The sequence below is a fragment of the Budorcas taxicolor genome, chromosome 8, assembly GCF_023091745.1.
Source record: "Budorcas taxicolor isolate Tak-1 chromosome 8, Takin1.1, whole genome shotgun sequence".
In the NCBI taxonomy this organism is placed as follows: domain Eukaryota; kingdom Metazoa; phylum Chordata; class Mammalia; order Artiodactyla; family Bovidae; genus Budorcas; species Budorcas taxicolor.
Genome location: NC_068917.1, coordinates 81,831,424 through 81,849,401, shown reverse-complemented (window position 1 = coordinate 81,849,401; position 17,978 = coordinate 81,831,424). Strand labels below are relative to the sequence as shown.

Genomic DNA, 17,978 nt, shown 5'->3' with positions numbered 1-17,978 from the left:
TTTATGGTCCCACTCTCATATCTGTACATGACTACTGGAAAAACTTTGATTCTACATACCTCTGTCAGCAAAGGAATATCTTTGCTTTTTAATATGCTGTCTAGATTTGCCATAGCTTTTTTTCCAAGAAGCAAGCATCTTTTAATTTTGTGGCTGCAGTCACTATCGTCAGTGATTTTAGAGCCTAAGAAAGAAAAGTACCACTGTTTCCACTTTTTCCCCATCTGTAATCCATGAAGTGATGGGACCAGATCTCAAGATCTTCATTTTTCTAATGTTGAATTTTAAGCCAGCTTTTTTACTCTCCTTTTTCACTTTCATCAAGAGGCTCTTTAGTTCCTCCTTCACTTTCTGTCATTAGGGTGGTATCATCTGCATATCTGAGACATTGATATTTCTCTTGGCCATCTGGATTCCAGCTTGTAATTTATCCAGTCTGGCATTTCGCAGATGTACTCTGCATACAGTTAAATAAACAGGGTGACAATATATAGCCTTGATGTATTCCTTCCCCAATCTGGAACCAGTCTGTTAGTCCATGTCCAGTTCTAACTGTTGCTTCTTGACCTGCACACAGGTTTCTCAGGAGGCAGGTAAGGTGTTTTGGTATTCCCATCTCTAACATGGATGCTGTTAATGGTGTGGAAAATAATTATTTTCCTGCCTCCACATCAGTGACTTCAGGGAATACACAATATTTTAAGTTAAATAATTTAAAAATGAATTGAAAAGAATAACTATAATTAGATCTAATATACTAAACTTAGCTGTTTGTGATGGGTAACAATAGGTCATTTCTATTTTAAATTACAACCAAATTACTATACTTTGCTAGACTGAAAAAAAGATGCAAGATAGCTGAATTCATTTTAGATGTCAATTTTCTTACTTTATTCTGTGGCAGGTTTTTCATGTCTAAAATATTCTCAAGCATCCTCTTACTAGATGTATCTCCCCAAGTGAAAGTAAAGAACTACTCTGCTGAAGATTACCTCTTGTAAACTTCTTTAAAGCTACTGAGACAAATCCTCAGGGCCAGTTTGCAACAGTTATACTCCCAATGATAATCTTAGCCATAATTTCTTCTCAGGAGGAGGATCTGGTTCATATTTTGAACTTTAATTCATTTAAGTACATTCCACAGCTAGTACCTAGTGTCACTGATGTCAGGGCAAAATGTATGTTAATTTTTCTCTTTGGAAACAGATAAAAGTTCATTAATCAATTTACTTCTAAGCAGTTTATTAGTAATTTTAAAATAACAATTCAAATGGCAGAAAAAATGTATTTGTACACTATTAAAACACTTAAGATTTTTAAGATGATCTGGCTCTAATTTTCAATAGATATTCTTCAACTGTCCCACAAGTAAAATTCAAATAGAGTAAATAAAAAAAAACCTAAAATTACACTCTACAGATACTCTCACAGATCTTATCTATCCCACCCACCATCAATTTTAACTCCAATCATTCTCTTACCAATATATGTAATAATACTCGTGCATGCTGTAGAGCTCCAATTCGAAGCCACTTAGGAGATACTGTATCATAATTCGAAGGTTATGGTAAAGGACCCAGGTACCTAAACAGGCCAAATGCTGCCTGTGGGGCTCCTGTTTCAACAGCATAGTATGAAGAGCTGCATCAACCTTCTCTGCCTATCACAACAAAATGTCATTAATATCAACTTGTTAAGGTAATGAAAGAATTACAAAAAATGTAACAGCTAAAAATAGCACATGAGCAGATAATGTAACTCTCACCATTTAAAGAATTCATACTTTCAAGTGCACCTTTGGTTAGATCTACATTCAAACCTTTCATTTCTGAAAGGATAATATTTATCTAAACACTTCCTAGATTAAAAAGACTTCACAGTATAAAAAGAACTGGCTTCAGATCTTTAGTTACATTATCAATGTTGCTGTTGCTCACATTTAAATGAAGACTAATATATTTTTTATTACAATGTAAAATTACTCTAATTAAACTACAGCTCTACACCTTTCACTGATTATAAAATAATAATTTAAGATGTTTTTTATTTAGATTACTGTTCTATTTCTTTCTGTAAACCTTTCTTTGGTATATGTAACTGTTACATTTCAATGGAAAAGAAAATTCACCATATTAAAAAATTAAGTAGTCAAATTATTGTTCTAAAGAATTGTTTCTGAAAATCTAGTCAAGGTATATGAACTGCTTATTTTGGAAGGGAGGGCTTCTTTTTGGCTCTTACCTCATCCTGCAAGGTAGCAAATTCCTCAAGAATATGACCGAGTTTATCTCTCTGCCGAGCCCTGTTATGTCCATGGATCTGAATAAGACTACAGAATGGCTGTAATACACAATACGATTGTTAACTGTATTTGTTAACAGTATAATTTGTTAACTGTCAATATGAAATCTGCTGATACTAGTGAAAATTAACATTCCAAATTTTCAAAATCAGGTTTAAGGGAAAAAATGCTGTATGTAACAATAATGCCTATGCATACTTATTACAAAGGTGTTTCTTTTACAGGAACTCAATACTAGAAATTATTAATAGCCAGAGGAAAGTGATTGTTTACAAAACTTGTTCTCATATGGCAAAAATAATTCCTTCAATCTTTAGATATTTTCCCACATATTCAAGAGCAGTTTCTTTTCTGCTTGTTTCAAGCTAAAAGCTACTGTTCAAGCCAGACACTTCTGTGTGCTGCTTTAAATATACCAGAATGCCTAATAATTAGGTGATGGTTAAAACCCAGAAAAGCACAGTACAGAATCTGCCCGCAATACAGGAGACCTGGGTTCAATCCCTGGGTTGAGAAGATCCCCTGGGAGGAGGGAATGGCAATCCACTCCAGTATTCTTGCATGGAGAATTCCATGGACAGACAAGCCTTGTGGGCTACAGTCCATGGGGTCGCAAAGAGTCAGACACAACTGTGTGACTAACACTTGTTCACTAAGGTTCCTTATCACTGTTTTTATCTTTTCAGTATTCTCATATAAAATACTGTTAACAGTTTATAAATCAGACAACAGACAGGAATGCTCTAAGAAATAAGCATTTTAAGATTCTCTAAGGATAGTAATGATTTTACATTTGTATACTTTGACAGCTATTATCTCATTTAATCAGTAAGTAGCCTATAAGAGGTATCAAAGCAGTATTAACATTTTTTAAAGATTGGCAAGTTTATAAAAAAGTAAAGTGATCTGCCTGATAATGATAAAACAGTAGTTAATAAAAATAAAATCTGGTCTTTTATTGATTCTCCTTGCATCATACCATGCTGTCTTATCCCACAAACACACATTTAGTAAATGGAACTGGGCAAAAAAGATCTAGAAAAAGTTATGATTTATAATTAATTTGACCAACTAGGAAGCTTTAATTTTTTCCAAGTTATTTGAGATTTGAAAAAAGTTCACAATCTTATCTAAAATTGGTAATTTTAATTTTACTGTAGTCCTGCTCCTGGGTAGTTCAGCTGGTAAAGAATCCATCTGCAATGCAGGAGACCTTGGTCTGATTTCTGGGTGGAAGATTTCCTGTAGAAGGGATAGGCTACCCACTCCAGTATTTTTGGGCTTCCTCGGTAGCTTAGAAAGTAAAGCATTGGCCTGCAATGCAGGAGACCTGGGTTCCATCCCTGGATTGGGAATATTCCCTGGAAGAGGGCATGGCAACCCACTCCATCCAGTGTTCTTGCCTGGAGAAACCCCTTGTACAGAAGAGCCTGATGGGCTATAGTCCATGGGGTCACAAAGAGTTGGGCACATCTGAGCAAATAAGCACAGTACATAATCTTGCTCATTAAAGCAGTACAAACATAAATGCCTGGGGATGTTACCCATATTCATTATTTATAAGGTCAAAAGTAAGAGTTTTTATGTCCTTTTTTTAAAAAAAAAAAATGTAAACTCTTTTTAGATGAGGTCATAGCTAATTCTGTTTCTGCTGTCCACAAGGGTTATGGTGAGAGGGCATCAGAAGGTGCCTTGGTATCTAACAATCTCACAGGAAGACTATAGGTTATGAAGCTATCCACTTGAGTCTAAGAGGAGACAAAAATTTCCTACTTATTCAGCGAAAATGAATAAGAAATATTAGATGAAAAACAGCACAAATTAATGTTACTGATGATTTTGCATGCCAGTTTTTAAGTATCCACCACAAAGATCCAAAGTGTAGCTCTTACCCGAACACAGTGAGTAACAAAAGAGTCAATACAGTCCTTAGCCTGGTGATTATTATATAGGCAGCACCTGTAAGATAATATAATATTCTTTTTATTCAAATTAAACTATTTGGCCTACAAAAAGGAGCACTGTAGGTGCTACCAACACATAGGGAAGGTAGAAAAATGAGAAAATGGAAACAAATAAATCATGAAGCTGAAGAGTGCTAGCATTAAATTAGGAAGTATTTCACTATTTGTTAGCCACATAATAAATGTGCAATATTGCCAATTCCTTTAGTTCTGTACTTGGACAATTAAGTGCTGGATCCAATAAGATCAACAAAGAGAAAATCCTAAAGCTCTACTTTTTCTAATCCTACTCTAATATTCATTATTTTCCTACAGGTGGTACCCTTGTGAACTGTACTTACAACAGTAATTATTTTAAAAATACTGTATAGAATCTGTTTTTTTCAAGATACACCTACATTTCCAATCACTAGCAAAATCATCACCTAGACATCCTGCTAGCACCTCATGGCCTATCCTCACAAACCAGTGTCCTTGTGGTGCTCCGTATCTCAGTTAAAAGCACTGCTTAACTGAGAAAGGCTTTCCTGTTTCGTCTGGGATGATCTGTTACCTGCCTGGCCCTGGAGGAAAATACAAGAGCTGAAGAGATGGAAAGTGTTTTTTTCCCCCTTTTTGAGGTAGGAGGACAGTAGCCTTTGCTCCTAAGGAGACAGGAAGAAGTAAACACTTTTCTTGGTGCACTGAAAGCAGCTGACAACTTGCTATTCCTAAGTGTTTGCCATAACTGAGCAATCTGACCAGAACCTCAGAATAAAACAGAATCATGATCATGTGATAGAAAATGACAGAGCAGGCAGTAGCCAGAAGAAAGAAAAGGCAGGACACCTGAAACAGGTGGCAGCTAAAGAGAAGTGCTAGAAGATCCAAGGTAAGAAAATTGCTTAAGATGACAAAAATAAAGCACTTAAAAAAAGCGGACTTTCTGGATCCGAAAATGAGGATTTTTCAAGTTAAAAAAGTTAGTATGTAAAAGGATGTTCACAATAGCCTTGAGGATCAAGAGAATAACTTTCTTACAACACAGCAAAAAGAGAGAGGTGTCATGAGGAATACAGAGGAAAAAATCTACAAGACAAGAGTATGCAAAAGAGAGCTTTTAAAAGAAAAGAACAAGAAACAGATGACTACCTTGCAATAAACTCTGCTATACACACAGTTGATTCTCAGTATGTGTTCATTATGTTCTATAAACTTGCTGTGGATGCTGAAATAGAGAACACTGAAACACTGCTGTTAGGATAAAATACAGGATTACGTCCTTCCAGCCTCTGGTCCCAATGTTTTAATCAACTGATCAATGTTTAACCTTGGTTTATGTGTGTTTCTTTTTAAAGACACTATATAGAAACTACACTGCTAATTGATTAGCAAAGAACTTACGCCTGAGCAAATCGTATTTAACACACCATCTTTCTGTAAGGCACACCATAGCCTTCTTGTGCCAGGAACACTAGACAGCATATCACTACAACTCAGTGGCCATGAAACTACAAAATCACCAACAAAAAGCATAAAAACAGGGGCAAATAATTACACTATAAGGCACAAGAAGGTTGTCTTGTTTGACTTCCGCGTTGCGTGAGTTGAATATTTTGCTACTTTGCACATGTCCATGAAGATGGTAAGAGCAGAGTGAGTAATGATTTCAAGGTTAACAAATATATTCTAGCAAGTAGGCATATTAACAAATATAGAATCTGCAAATAATGAGGATCATACTGTATAATTAATTCTAAATGGACAACGGTAAGTGTGACAATGTGGAATCTAAGTGTTAAAGATTATTAAATAGAGAAGACAAAACACAAATTAAGATGTAGACACATTTCACATATATTATATTGTCAAAAATTAAAAAGTCTGATAATGCCTAGACTATGGGGCACCTGGAATCCTTATACACTGTTGGCTGGCATACACAATTCATTGAGTTATTCTTGAAAGCAATTTCACAAAATTAGTAAAGCTGAATATGCATTTGCCTATGATAAGCAATTAATTTTTTTATGTGCGAAAGGAGTCATAATTCAAAGATGTTCACTACAGCACTGATTTCAATGGTGATAAATTAGAAATAAGGTAAATTTTCAACTGCAGAGAAGCAACAAAATAAACTTCAGTACAAAGTATGGATTTTAACACAATAAATTTGTTGGATAAACTTGGTCAATTTCAACATTCTAATGTTGAAGGAAAAAGTCATGTTGCAAAAGATACATATATATATATCTATACAGACATACACACTGTGACAAAGTTTATGTGAAGTTTAAAAGCATTAAATAACCTGATGTTATTTATGGACACATATATTTGGGTAAAGTGTACAAGTATTCATAAAGGTGAGACACATAAACTGTAGGACCAGAGTAAAGAAAAGGATGGGGTGGGGGAGGGGAATTTGAAATTATAGTCATCAGTTCCCAGTGTAGCCTAGGTTTCCCTGGTGAGATGTTTTTGAGGGGAACACAAGGTTAAAACTACTTTCATAATAATATTAACATGTTATCTGCCAAAAGCACTCATTCTCTCATAAGTGTACAATGGCTTTTCCAGAGGCTACATGGCAAGCAATACTGCAACAGACTGAAAACAGAAGCAGGTTAAAATAATTCAGTTATATTCTACTAAGACAGGCTTGAAAGATACTTGCAAAAATGTAAAACAATTCCACTTTTCTCATTAATTTTAATTAAAAGTTATTTCCCATAAAATATTTGTCAATATGTGATTTATAAATGTGATATATGTTTATTAACATGTAATGAGTTCACTGTTTTTCAAAAAGAATAAACATTTTTAAAGTATTGTTTTAGTTTCTAAAATAGTAGGTATCAATAAACAGGACCAATATAAACAAAAGCTATTTGGGTCCTTAAACTCTTTTAAGAATGTAAAGACAAAAAACAGTTGAGAACTGCTACCTTAGATGTTATCTCTAATAAATGAATTAGCTTGCTCCTTGATACCTAAAGCTCAGCATTACTCCTGAGACCTTGCAGTTATTGTTTACTGTCAGGAAGCTTCATCCTTTGATTTTGCATAGCTCATTCTCAGTGTATTCACATATATCACCACTTCCAAGAGGCTTTTCACAACTATCCCATTTATGAGAACCATCTCATCTTTATCTTTCTATACAGTACTTATGACCTGACATTATATATTTGTTCACAATTTAGTCTTTCCCATTAGAAGGTAAGCTCCCTGTCACCAAGTGTGTCTTTTTCTCTAGAATGCAGAAACGTGTCTGACAACATCAGATACCAAATAAGGGAATTAATAAAATTTACTAACTCATATATTGAGTGTTTGTATGAATGTAATAATGTATCAATAATTCACACACTGAGTGTAATATATGAGTAATTCATACATTGAGTGTTTATGAAATACTTAATTTTACCAATGACCTTATCAGTAATGGAATTTATAGAAACAAAATTAATAAAAACTCTGCTTAAAATGGATGGTGGTACAGGTGTCTGTCAATTCATATTCTGAATACATGATACATTTAATCACAGAAATTTAAAAATAATTTTTAATGATCTCTATATGCAGAGCACCCCATATTACATATTGAAAACTCTAAAGATTCTACAAAAAAAAAAAATCTGTTAGAACTAATACAAGAATTCAGTAAAGTTGCAGGATACAAACTTAATATACAAAACTGTCACACTGAACTATCAGAAAGAGAAACTAAGAAAATGATTCCATTTACAGTAGCATCAAATAGAATGAAATATCTAGGAATAAATTCAACCAAGGAGGTGAAAGACCTGCACACTGAAAGCTATAAGATATTGATAAAAGACACTGAAGAAGATACAAATAAATGGAAAGATATTCTAGGCACATGGACTGGAAGAATAGTTAAAATAGCCAACCTACTTAAAGTGATCTACAGATTCAGTGTAATTCTTATCAAAATTCAAACAGCATTTTACACATTTTGATGTGACAAAAGATTAAGGAAAAAATCTTCAATTTCTATCACAAAGGATTAACCTCTCATAATACACAAGGATTTGTTACAAACTTTCTGAAAAAGTAAACCATTTAACAAAAGTCCATGGGTAAAGGATAAAAAGAAAGGCAATTCACAGAAAAACCATCCCAAATGTCCAATGAACATCATATTAAGTGCTCAAACTGACAATGAGATATCACTTCTCATTGATATACACTGGAAAAAATTAAAGAATGATAACACCTACTACTGCTGGTCAGGATAAAGGAAAATGGTACTCTCTTATATTCCCAGTACAAATATAAATTGTTAAATCTTTCAGAATACAGTCTAATACATATATCAAAATTCAAACTATACATGTCCCCCCCACCCAGTAGTCTCACTCTGTAAAACACATGCATATTATGAAACATTTGGCAGCCATTAAAAAGAATTAACTATGTACTTTGAGATATAAAGTTATGATTACTTTTGAGTAGAAAAATTATAAATACATTTTAAAATTAAACTTTTGACTTAAATCCAGAAAAAATAATTAAATGTTCATAGTAAAAATAACTGTTTAATATGATCCCATGTATATATAAAATCATCTATGTATATATCTTATACACAAAGATAACTATGATGATGGTCATCAAAATGAGTTCCAGCTGAGTTATTTAAAACCCTAAAAAATGATGCTGTCAAAGTGAGGCACTCAATATGTCAGCAAATTTGGAAAACTCAGCAGTGGTCACAGGATTGGAAAGGTCGGTTTTCATTCCAATCCTAAAGAAGGGCAATGCCAAAAAATGTTCAAACTACTGTACAATTGCATTCATCGCATATGCTAGCAAGGTTATGCTTAAAATCCTTCATGCTAGGCTTCAGCAGTATGTGAACTGAGAACTTCTACACATACAAGCTGGGTTTAGAAAAGGCAGAGGAACCAGAGATTATATTGCCAACATTTGTAGGATTATAAAGAAAGCAAGGGGACTCCAGAAAAACAACTACTTCTTCTTTACTGATTACACCAATGCCTTTGACTGTGTGGATCACAATAAACTGTGGAAAATTCTTAAAGAGATGGGGATACCAGACCACCTTACCTGTCTCCTGAGAAACCAGTATGAGGGTCAAAAAGCAACAGTTACAATCATACAAGGAACAATGGACTGGTTCAAAATTGGAAAAGGAGTACAAGGTTGTATACGGTCACCCTGCTTATTTAACTTATATGCAGAGTACTTCACTGGGCTGGATAAATCATAAAACTGGTGTCAAGATTGCTGGGAGAAATATCAACAACCTCAAATATGCAGATAATATCACTTAAATGGTAGAAAGTGAAGAGAACCTAAAGAGCCTCTGGATGAAAGTGCAAGAGGAGAGTGAAAACGCTCAACATTAAAAAGCTAACATCATGGAGTCCAGTCCCATCACTTCATGGCAAATAAAAGGGGGAAGAGTGGAAACAGTGACAGATTTTCTTGGGCTCCAAAATCACTGCCAACGGTGACAGCCATGAAATGAAAAGACGCATGCTCCTTGGAAGAGAAAGCTATGAAAAACCTAGACAGCGCACTAAAAAGCAGACATATCACTTTGCTGACAAAGGTCCATATAATCAAAGCTATGGTTTTTTTTACCAGTAGTCATGTACAGATGTGAGAATTGGCCTATAAAGAAGTCTGATGCTTTCAACTGTGGTGCTGGAGAAGACTCCTAAGAGTCCCTTGGACGGCAAGGAGATAAAACTTGTCAATCCTAAAGGAAATCAACCCTGGATGTGCACTGGAAGGACTGCTGCTGAAACTGAAGCTCTAATACTTTGGCCACTTGATGGGAAGAGCTGACTCACTGGAAAAGACCCTGATGCTGGGAAAGGCTGAAGGCAAAGGGAGAAGGGGATGGCAAAGGATGAGATGGTTAGATAGCATCACCGACTCAATGCATATGAATCTGAGCAAACTCTGGGAGATAATGGAGGATAGAGGAGCTAGGCGTGCCACAGTCTATCGTGTCGCGAAGAGTCAAACAGGACTCTGTGACTGAACAGCAACAACCAACTGTAAAGCACACCACTACATGGCTTTCTTCCTGTTCATGTCCCACCTGCCTACAAACCTGAAAGTTCTCCTGGAATTACCTTCTAAATTACACTGGCACGAATCTTTTTGTCAGGATCAGCTTCTGGAGAACCAACCTAAGACAGGACACTACCAGAGTTTTATGTGAAACGTGGCACGATTTATTCAACAAATTGAATGCTGAACCACTAACTTTCTTTAAAATATGTGATTTCACACACTATATCTTAACAAATGCTGGTTTCTTTCCTAAGAAATAACATCTCCTTTCTTCTTTTCTCAAGGGAAAGGTCAATAAAGTTGACGTTCTTTTCCAAAAGGCCAATTCAAACGATCCTTCCAGCTTTTTATGGCAGCATAATTTGGGGAAATGACTCTACCAGCATATAATTAAGGATCAGTTATCAGCACTTTCTATTTCTATCTAGACTCAAAATTATTGAGAGGAAATCTTATCTTTTTATAATTATTTCCCAAAGTGTCTACTTAGCACAGTGCTTTGCACATAATAAGGGTCAATACAACTTGCTAAATTTCTGACAAGTCCTTGTAAGCTTTTCTTCTCATACTGGACCCAGTATCAACTTCAGAAAACCTCAATTTAAATTTACATAATATGTAGCAGAAATCAATTAATTTTACAATAAGAGTAATTTTTTTTTACATGGAGACTTGAATCCAACTGTTTGTATATCTTTGCCATAAAGGAGCACAGAGAATTTGGGCTTTTAAGAAACATACAGGCTATACAATGTCTTATGATACTTACTTTGGGGAGAGCACCGGAGGACTGACAAAAGACCGAAGAGCATCTTTCACCATGTCTTGCATGAGATGGATTCCAAAGACCTTTTTGTTATCCACCAGGAAAGTGGTCTTAAAACAAATGTTATATATATTAGTAATGCTGTCACAATCTTGACATACTGTACATGTATTTTTCATTACTGTGACATAAACATACTTCTTTTAAATGTCACAGAATATAAGAGATTAAAATGTAAAAAGCCAGTAGAAAATTTTTATAAATCACTGCTTCCATATGGGTACTACTTAATCCCTATTTAAGAGTATTTTTACGCAGGAGAAGAAATGTGCAGGAAAAAAAATCTTTCAAGTCAAGGGTAGTAATATTGAACTAGTGAAAATGAAATGACATGTCTGAATATGTCAAATGAGCCAACATACAAGAAAAGGTTTCATAAATTATGAAATATTTAATGGTTATTAATATCAAGCCAGTTGATAACCTATCTCAAATACATACTTTGGAATACATAAAAACTTTCTGAAAGTGAAAGAAATGTATCTAAAATAATGAGTTATTAAAATACATCGTTATTTACAATAATAATATTATTATTATTTACAATCCCACGAAGTCTGATATATTTTCACTTTCATTCAATTCAACATACAGTGATAATAATTTGTTTTGGCTGTACTAGTTCCTTTGCCTTTCTATATAAATTTTAGAAGTAGCTTGTTGACATCTACAAAAACTTCTGCTATAATTTTGAGATTGCTTTGAATCTGTAGATTAATTTCGGGGGAGAACTGACATCTTAAAAAAACATCAATTCTTCCAATTCACAAATAAGACATATCTATTTATTTAAGCCTCCTTTGATGTCTTTCATTATTACTTTGTAGTTTTTTAGTATACAGGTTCTCCAAACAGGTGCTGGACTTACCTCTACGTACTTCATTCTTGAGGTTTAATATAAATAGTACTGCTTTAAAGTTTTTGGTTTGCATTGTTCATTGCAAGTATATAGAAATACAACTGCTTTCTGTACAGTGGTATCATATCCTCTGATTTTGTAAAACTTATCTATCAGGTCTAGGAACTTCTTTGTAGATTCCTTGGTACTCTACATAGATAATCATGCTGTCTATAAAGAAATATTATTTCTTACTTTCTCAAATATATGTCTTTTATTTCTTTTCATGCCTCTTTTCATTGGCTAAGACTTCCAGTACCACATTGAGTAAAGTGGAGTGATGAGACTGGACATCCTTGCTTTCTTCCCAATCAAAGGAGAAAATAACTTACTCTTTCATCATTAAGTGTGATGTTAGCTATAGGTTTTTTGCACATGCTCTTTATCAGATTAAAGAAGTTCTCTTCCTAGTTTTGCTGAGAGTTTTGCAACATCATGAATGGATGCTGATTTTGTCAAATAGATATCCTGAATCTATTGAGACTTTATATTATATGGTAAATTATACTTTAAACATTGAGCCAGGCTTGCATTCCTGTGATAAAATGCACTTGATTATAATGTATTTTCTTTTTTTATACATTAGTAGATTTGATCTCAGTTCAGTCACTCAGTCGTGTCCGACTCTTTGCGACCCCATGAATCGCAGCACGCCAGGCCTCCCTGTCCATCACCAACTCCCGGAGTTCACTCAAACTCATATCCATCAAGTCGGTAATGCCATCCAGCCATCTCATCCTCTGTCATCCCCTTCTCCTCCTGCCTCCAATCTCTCCCAGCATCAGAGTCTTTTCTAATGAGTCAACTCTTCGCATGAGGTGGCCAAAGTATTAGAGTTTCAGCTTTAGCATCAGTCCTTCCAATGAACACCCAGGACTGATCTCCTTTAGGATGGACTGGTTGGATCTCCTTGCAGTCTAAGGGACTCTCAAGAGTCTTCTCCAACATCACAGTTCAAAAGCATCAATTCTTTGGCGCTCAGCCTTCTTCACAGTCCAACTCTCACATCCATACATGACTACTGGAAAACCATAGCCTTGACTAGAGGGACCTTTGTTGGCAAAGTAATGTCTCTGCTTTTGAATAAGCTATCTAGGTTGGTTATAACTTTCTTTCCAAGGAGTAAGCGTCTTTTAATTTCACGGCTGCAATCACCACCTGCAGTGATTTTGGAGCCCAGAAAAATAAAGTCTGACACCGTTTCCACTGTTTCCCCATCTATTTGCCATGAAGTGATAGGATTGGATGCCATGATCTGCGTTTTCTGAATGTTGAGCTTTAAGCCAACTTTTTCACTCTCCTCTTTCACTTTCATCAAGAGGCTTTGGTAATACTCTAATTCTTATGTTTTTAAGGGATATAGGTCTATAGTTTTCTAAGCCTGAAATGTCTCTGTCTGGTTTTGGTATTGAGGCAATGCAGGCCTCATGTGATGTGTGCTTGCCTCTTCTATTTTCTGGAAGAGTCTGTGTGTAGAACTGGCCTGGAGTTTTGTTTAAAGACTTTTAACTGTGAACACAATTTCTCAGATTGATACAGGAGTATTCAAATTGTCTACTTCTTGAAGGGGCACTGGTAGTGTCCCTCACTGAACTGGTCCATTTCACTTAAGTTTTTCATTTATGGATATAGAGTTATTTAGAATATTCTATATTACCCTTTTAATTTGTTTAGGATATATAATAATTCCTAATATTATTTATCTGTATCTTTTTTTATTCTTGGTCTGTCTTGATAGAGATTCATCAATTTTAGAACCAGCTCTTGGCTGTAATGATTTTATCTGTTATTTGTCTCTTTCCTATTTTACACATTTCTGCTCTTATCTTTATTTTCTGCTGCTTGTTTCTAGTTCGATTTGCTCTTCTTTTTCTATATTTTTAAAGTAGAAGCTTAAATTATAATTTCTGACCTTTCTTTCATATAAACATTTAGTTCTATACTCTCTAAGTACTGCTTTAACTGTATCCCACAAAGTCCGATATATTTTCATTTTCATTCAGTTCACAATAATTTCTAATTACCATCAACACTTCCTCCTTGACTCACAGGTTCTTTAGAAGTGTGTTAATTTTCAAACACTTGGAAAATTTTCCAGATACATCTGTTACTGATTACTAGTTTAATTCCAAAATAGTCAGAGAGCATACTTTCTATGATTTCAATTTTTTTTCTCTTACTAAGATTTGTTTTCTGGCCCAGACTATGATCTTAATGAATGTCTAACACTATAACTCAATACTTCTATTCCAAAAATATAACACTAACCATGGAATCCCTTTAGAAGCATCCACCTTTTATTTCATAATAAATAAAACAATGTCAATACCCATTATTTGCTGTTTAAAAAACTATTTTGATACTAAGTGGAACTTACTTGTAACAGAGATCTTGAAAGAACACAAGGTGATTGTTCACTAAATTCACAGAAAAAATCCTAAAAGATACACAGAAGAAAAGTAATGTCATTAATAGATTAAATAAAAGTCGAAAATGCTTGCATATAGAGTGTAATTTTTACTAGATCTTCTGGGAATGATACACTATCAAAATTAAAATAAGACAGATTGCTAATGATCATTTCTATAAGAATTGTCTACTCGTATGAATGGAATGGGCTTCCTTGGTGGTTTGGCTGCAAAGAAGCCACCTGCCAAAGCAGGAGACAGGAGTTTGACCCCTGGGTTGAAGAGAGCCCCCGGAGAAACAAATGGCAACCAACTATAGTATTCTGGCCTGGAAAATCCCATGGACAGAGGAGCCTGGCAACCTACAGCCCATGGAGTCACAAAGAGTTGGACATGACTTAGTGACTAAACAACAACAAAAGGTATTAGGAACATGATGTACTGCGGCTCTTGAGAGACTGGGAGTCTGTCAGGTCAAGGAAGAGTTCGTTTTGTATCAAAATGCCTCCCAGCTTGGGACTGCCTTCGCAGTCTGGTGGTTAAGAATCTGCCTGCCAGTGTAGGAGATGGAAGTTTGATCCCTGCGTTGGGAAGACCCACTGCAGGAAGAATGGCAACCCACTCCAGTATTCTTGTCTGGGAAATCCCATGGACAAAGCCTGGTTGGGCTACAGTCCATTTGGCTGCAAAACAGCTGGATACAACTTAGCAACTAAACAACAAAAACAACACAAATGGAACAATGGATAATTTTAGAGCCTAAAAAAAATTATTTTAACAAACTGATGAATAATAGTTATTATGTAGATACCAACATTAAATTTTTATATCATGAAAATAATAGTATCAATACTAATTTACTAACTAAAGACAGAGGTTTATTTCCTACTTCATAGAAATAAATACCAAGTAATCAAGCTAACTGAATTTATTCACTTTTCTCACAATTTTTACACCTTGCCCACACTCCTCAAAGTGAATATTCTGCATCAGAGAGAAATGCTACTATTTTATATTACAAAGAAAATTAAAATAATTTATACCACAGAAAATTCCTCAACTTTAGCCTCTAAACTAACTCTATACACAACTTTACCCAGATCCTTTAGTTGTCTATTTTAACAACAGATATCCTACACCTGTATAAAAGGATCTCATTCCTTTGGCTTTTTCACAATCATCACACTGTCAACTATCCATATTTTGCTCTCCTAGATATTAAAATTCCTCCGCTTTACCAGATCATTCCCATTTTCATTTAAATACTCACTTCTCTCATCTTTAAAAAGAAAAGATTATCACACGATCCCACATTTTCCTCTCAATTGCTGTCTTCTCAGCCAAACTTTCTGAAGAAGTTGGCTATACCCACCATCTCTACTCCTCTTCAACACATGTAACCTGATTCTTTGCTCTAGGTACCACTTGCCCCCCATTACCAACTTCAAAGGACACTGAGTTTGGACCTTATTTATCTCCTTCATTCAATTATTCAACAGCATGACTTCCTCCTTGAAAAATCTTTAAATGACTTCCACATGTTTCTTCCTCTGGGTACTTCTCAGTTCTGTAGATTCAAAGTTTAGTTTCAGACAACCTTCTTTTCTTAATCTATATACTCTTCTCCTCATAAATATTAAAACATAAACACTCATGCTTCAATTACTATCTATACTGTAATAATTCTAAAATTTTAACTCTTAAGCACAGATCTCTAAATCCTACCCATAAGTCATTATCTGTTCAATATCTCTACTTAAATATTTTAAATATACCTCAAACTTTCTTCCCTAAGACCCCCATTTGACTCTCAAGTTCCTTAGAGAATTTCCCCCTTTGAGTGAACAGCACCAAATATGCATGCAGACTTGCAAGGCAGAAGCCTAGAGAACTTACTGAGAGCTCTTTCACGCCCCATATTTAACTCATCAACCAATATTCTATCAACTTAACTCACTATGGACTACACAGTCCTTGGAATTCTCCAGACCAGAATACTGGGGTGGGTAGCCTTTCCCCTCTCCAGGGGATCTTCCCAACCCAGGGATTGCACCCAGGTCTCCCGCATTGCAGGTGGATTCTTTACCAGCTGAGCCACAAAGGAAGCCCAAGAATACTGGAATGGGTAGCCTATCCCGTCTCCAGCAGATTTTCCCGATACAGGAATAGAACCAGTGTCTCCTGCACTGCAGGCAGACTCTTTACCAACTGAGCTATCAGGGAAGCCTTTTCGCTCACAGACAGCTGTAACAATGACAATCTCATCATCTCCCTGCCATCCTTCCAGTCCAAGTGACAATCCTTTCTATCTTGGACTGTGGTAATGATTTCCTTATTTATCTCACTGTGTTTACTCTGCTGTTATTCAGTAGCTAAGTTGTGTCTGACTCTTTGTGACCCACTGGACTGCAGCATACCAGGATTCTCTGTTCTTCACTACCTCTCAAGAGTTTACTCAGATTCATGTCCACTGAGTCAGTGATGCTATCTCTAACCACCTCATCCTCTGCTGCCCTCTTCTCCTTTTGCCTTCAATCTTTCTCAGCATCAGGATCTTTTCCAATGAGTCTGCTCTTTCCATCAGGTGGCCAAAATATTGAGCTTCAGCTTCAGCAATCCTTCCAATGAATATTCAGGGGTGATTTCCTTTATGATTGACTGGTTTGATCTCCTTGCAGTCTAAGAGACTCTCAAGAGTCTTCCCCAGCACCGCAATTCGAAGGCATCAATTCTTCAGAGTGCAGCCTTCTTCATAGTCCAACTCTCATATCCATACATGACTACTGGAAAAACCCTAACTTCGATTATATGGACCTTTGTCAGCCAAGAGATGTCTCTGCTTTGTAATATGCTGCCTAGGCTCACCATAGCTTTCCTTCCAAGGAGAAAGCGTTTTTAAATTTCATGGTTGCAGTCACTGTTCACGGTGATTTCGGAGCCCAAGAAAATAAAATCTGTCAATGCTTCCACTTTCCCCCCATCTATTTGCCATGAAGTGATGGGACAGATGCCATGATCTTAGTTTTTGGAATGTTGAATTTTAAGGCAGCTTTTTCACTGTCCTCTTTCACCCTCATCAAGAGGCTCTTTAGTTCCTCCTCACTTTTTGCCATTAGGGTGGAATTATCTGTATAACTGAGGTTGTTGATATTTCTCCTAGCAATCTTGATTCCAGCTTGTAACTCACCCAGCCCGGCATTTTGCATGAAGTACTCTGCACAGAAGTTAAATGAACAGAGTACAATATACAGTCTTCTTGTACTCCTTTCACTTGTATTCTTTTCCCAATTTTGAACCAGTCTATCGTTCCATGTAAGGTTCTCTAACTGTTGCTTCTTGACCTGCATAGAGATTTCTCAGGAGACAGGTAACGTGGTCTGGTATTCCCATCTCTAAGAATTTTCCATAGTTGTCATGATCCACACAGCCAAAGGCTTTGGTGTAGTCAGTAAAGCAGAATTAGATGTTTTTCTGGAATTCCCTTTGCTTTATGAGCCTACGAATGTTGGCAATTTGATCTATG

The 17,978-nt window shown here is 35.7% G+C and overlaps 1 protein-coding gene across 2 annotated transcripts in view; it reads right to left on the bottom strand.

Annotated features, from left to right (window-relative positions):
• NAA35 (N-alpha-acetyltransferase 35, NatC auxiliary subunit) overlaps positions 1 to 17,978 on the bottom strand; it is a 102,123-nt gene that overhangs the window by 19,441 nt on the left and 64,704 nt on the right. For both annotated transcript variants that reach the window (XM_052644874.1, XM_052644873.1), the window contains exons 13-17: positions 14,425 to 14,484; positions 11,093 to 11,199; positions 4,195 to 4,261; positions 2,242 to 2,340; positions 1,482 to 1,660 (exon numbers count right to left, since the gene is read on the bottom strand). In XM_052644874.1, coding sequence (XP_052500834.1) covers positions 1,482 to 1,660; positions 2,242 to 2,340; positions 4,195 to 4,261; positions 11,093 to 11,199; positions 14,425 to 14,484 — 512 coding nt within the window. The remainder of the gene's footprint in view (positions 1 to 1,481; positions 1,661 to 2,241; positions 2,341 to 4,194; positions 4,262 to 11,092; positions 11,200 to 14,424; positions 14,485 to 17,978) is intronic.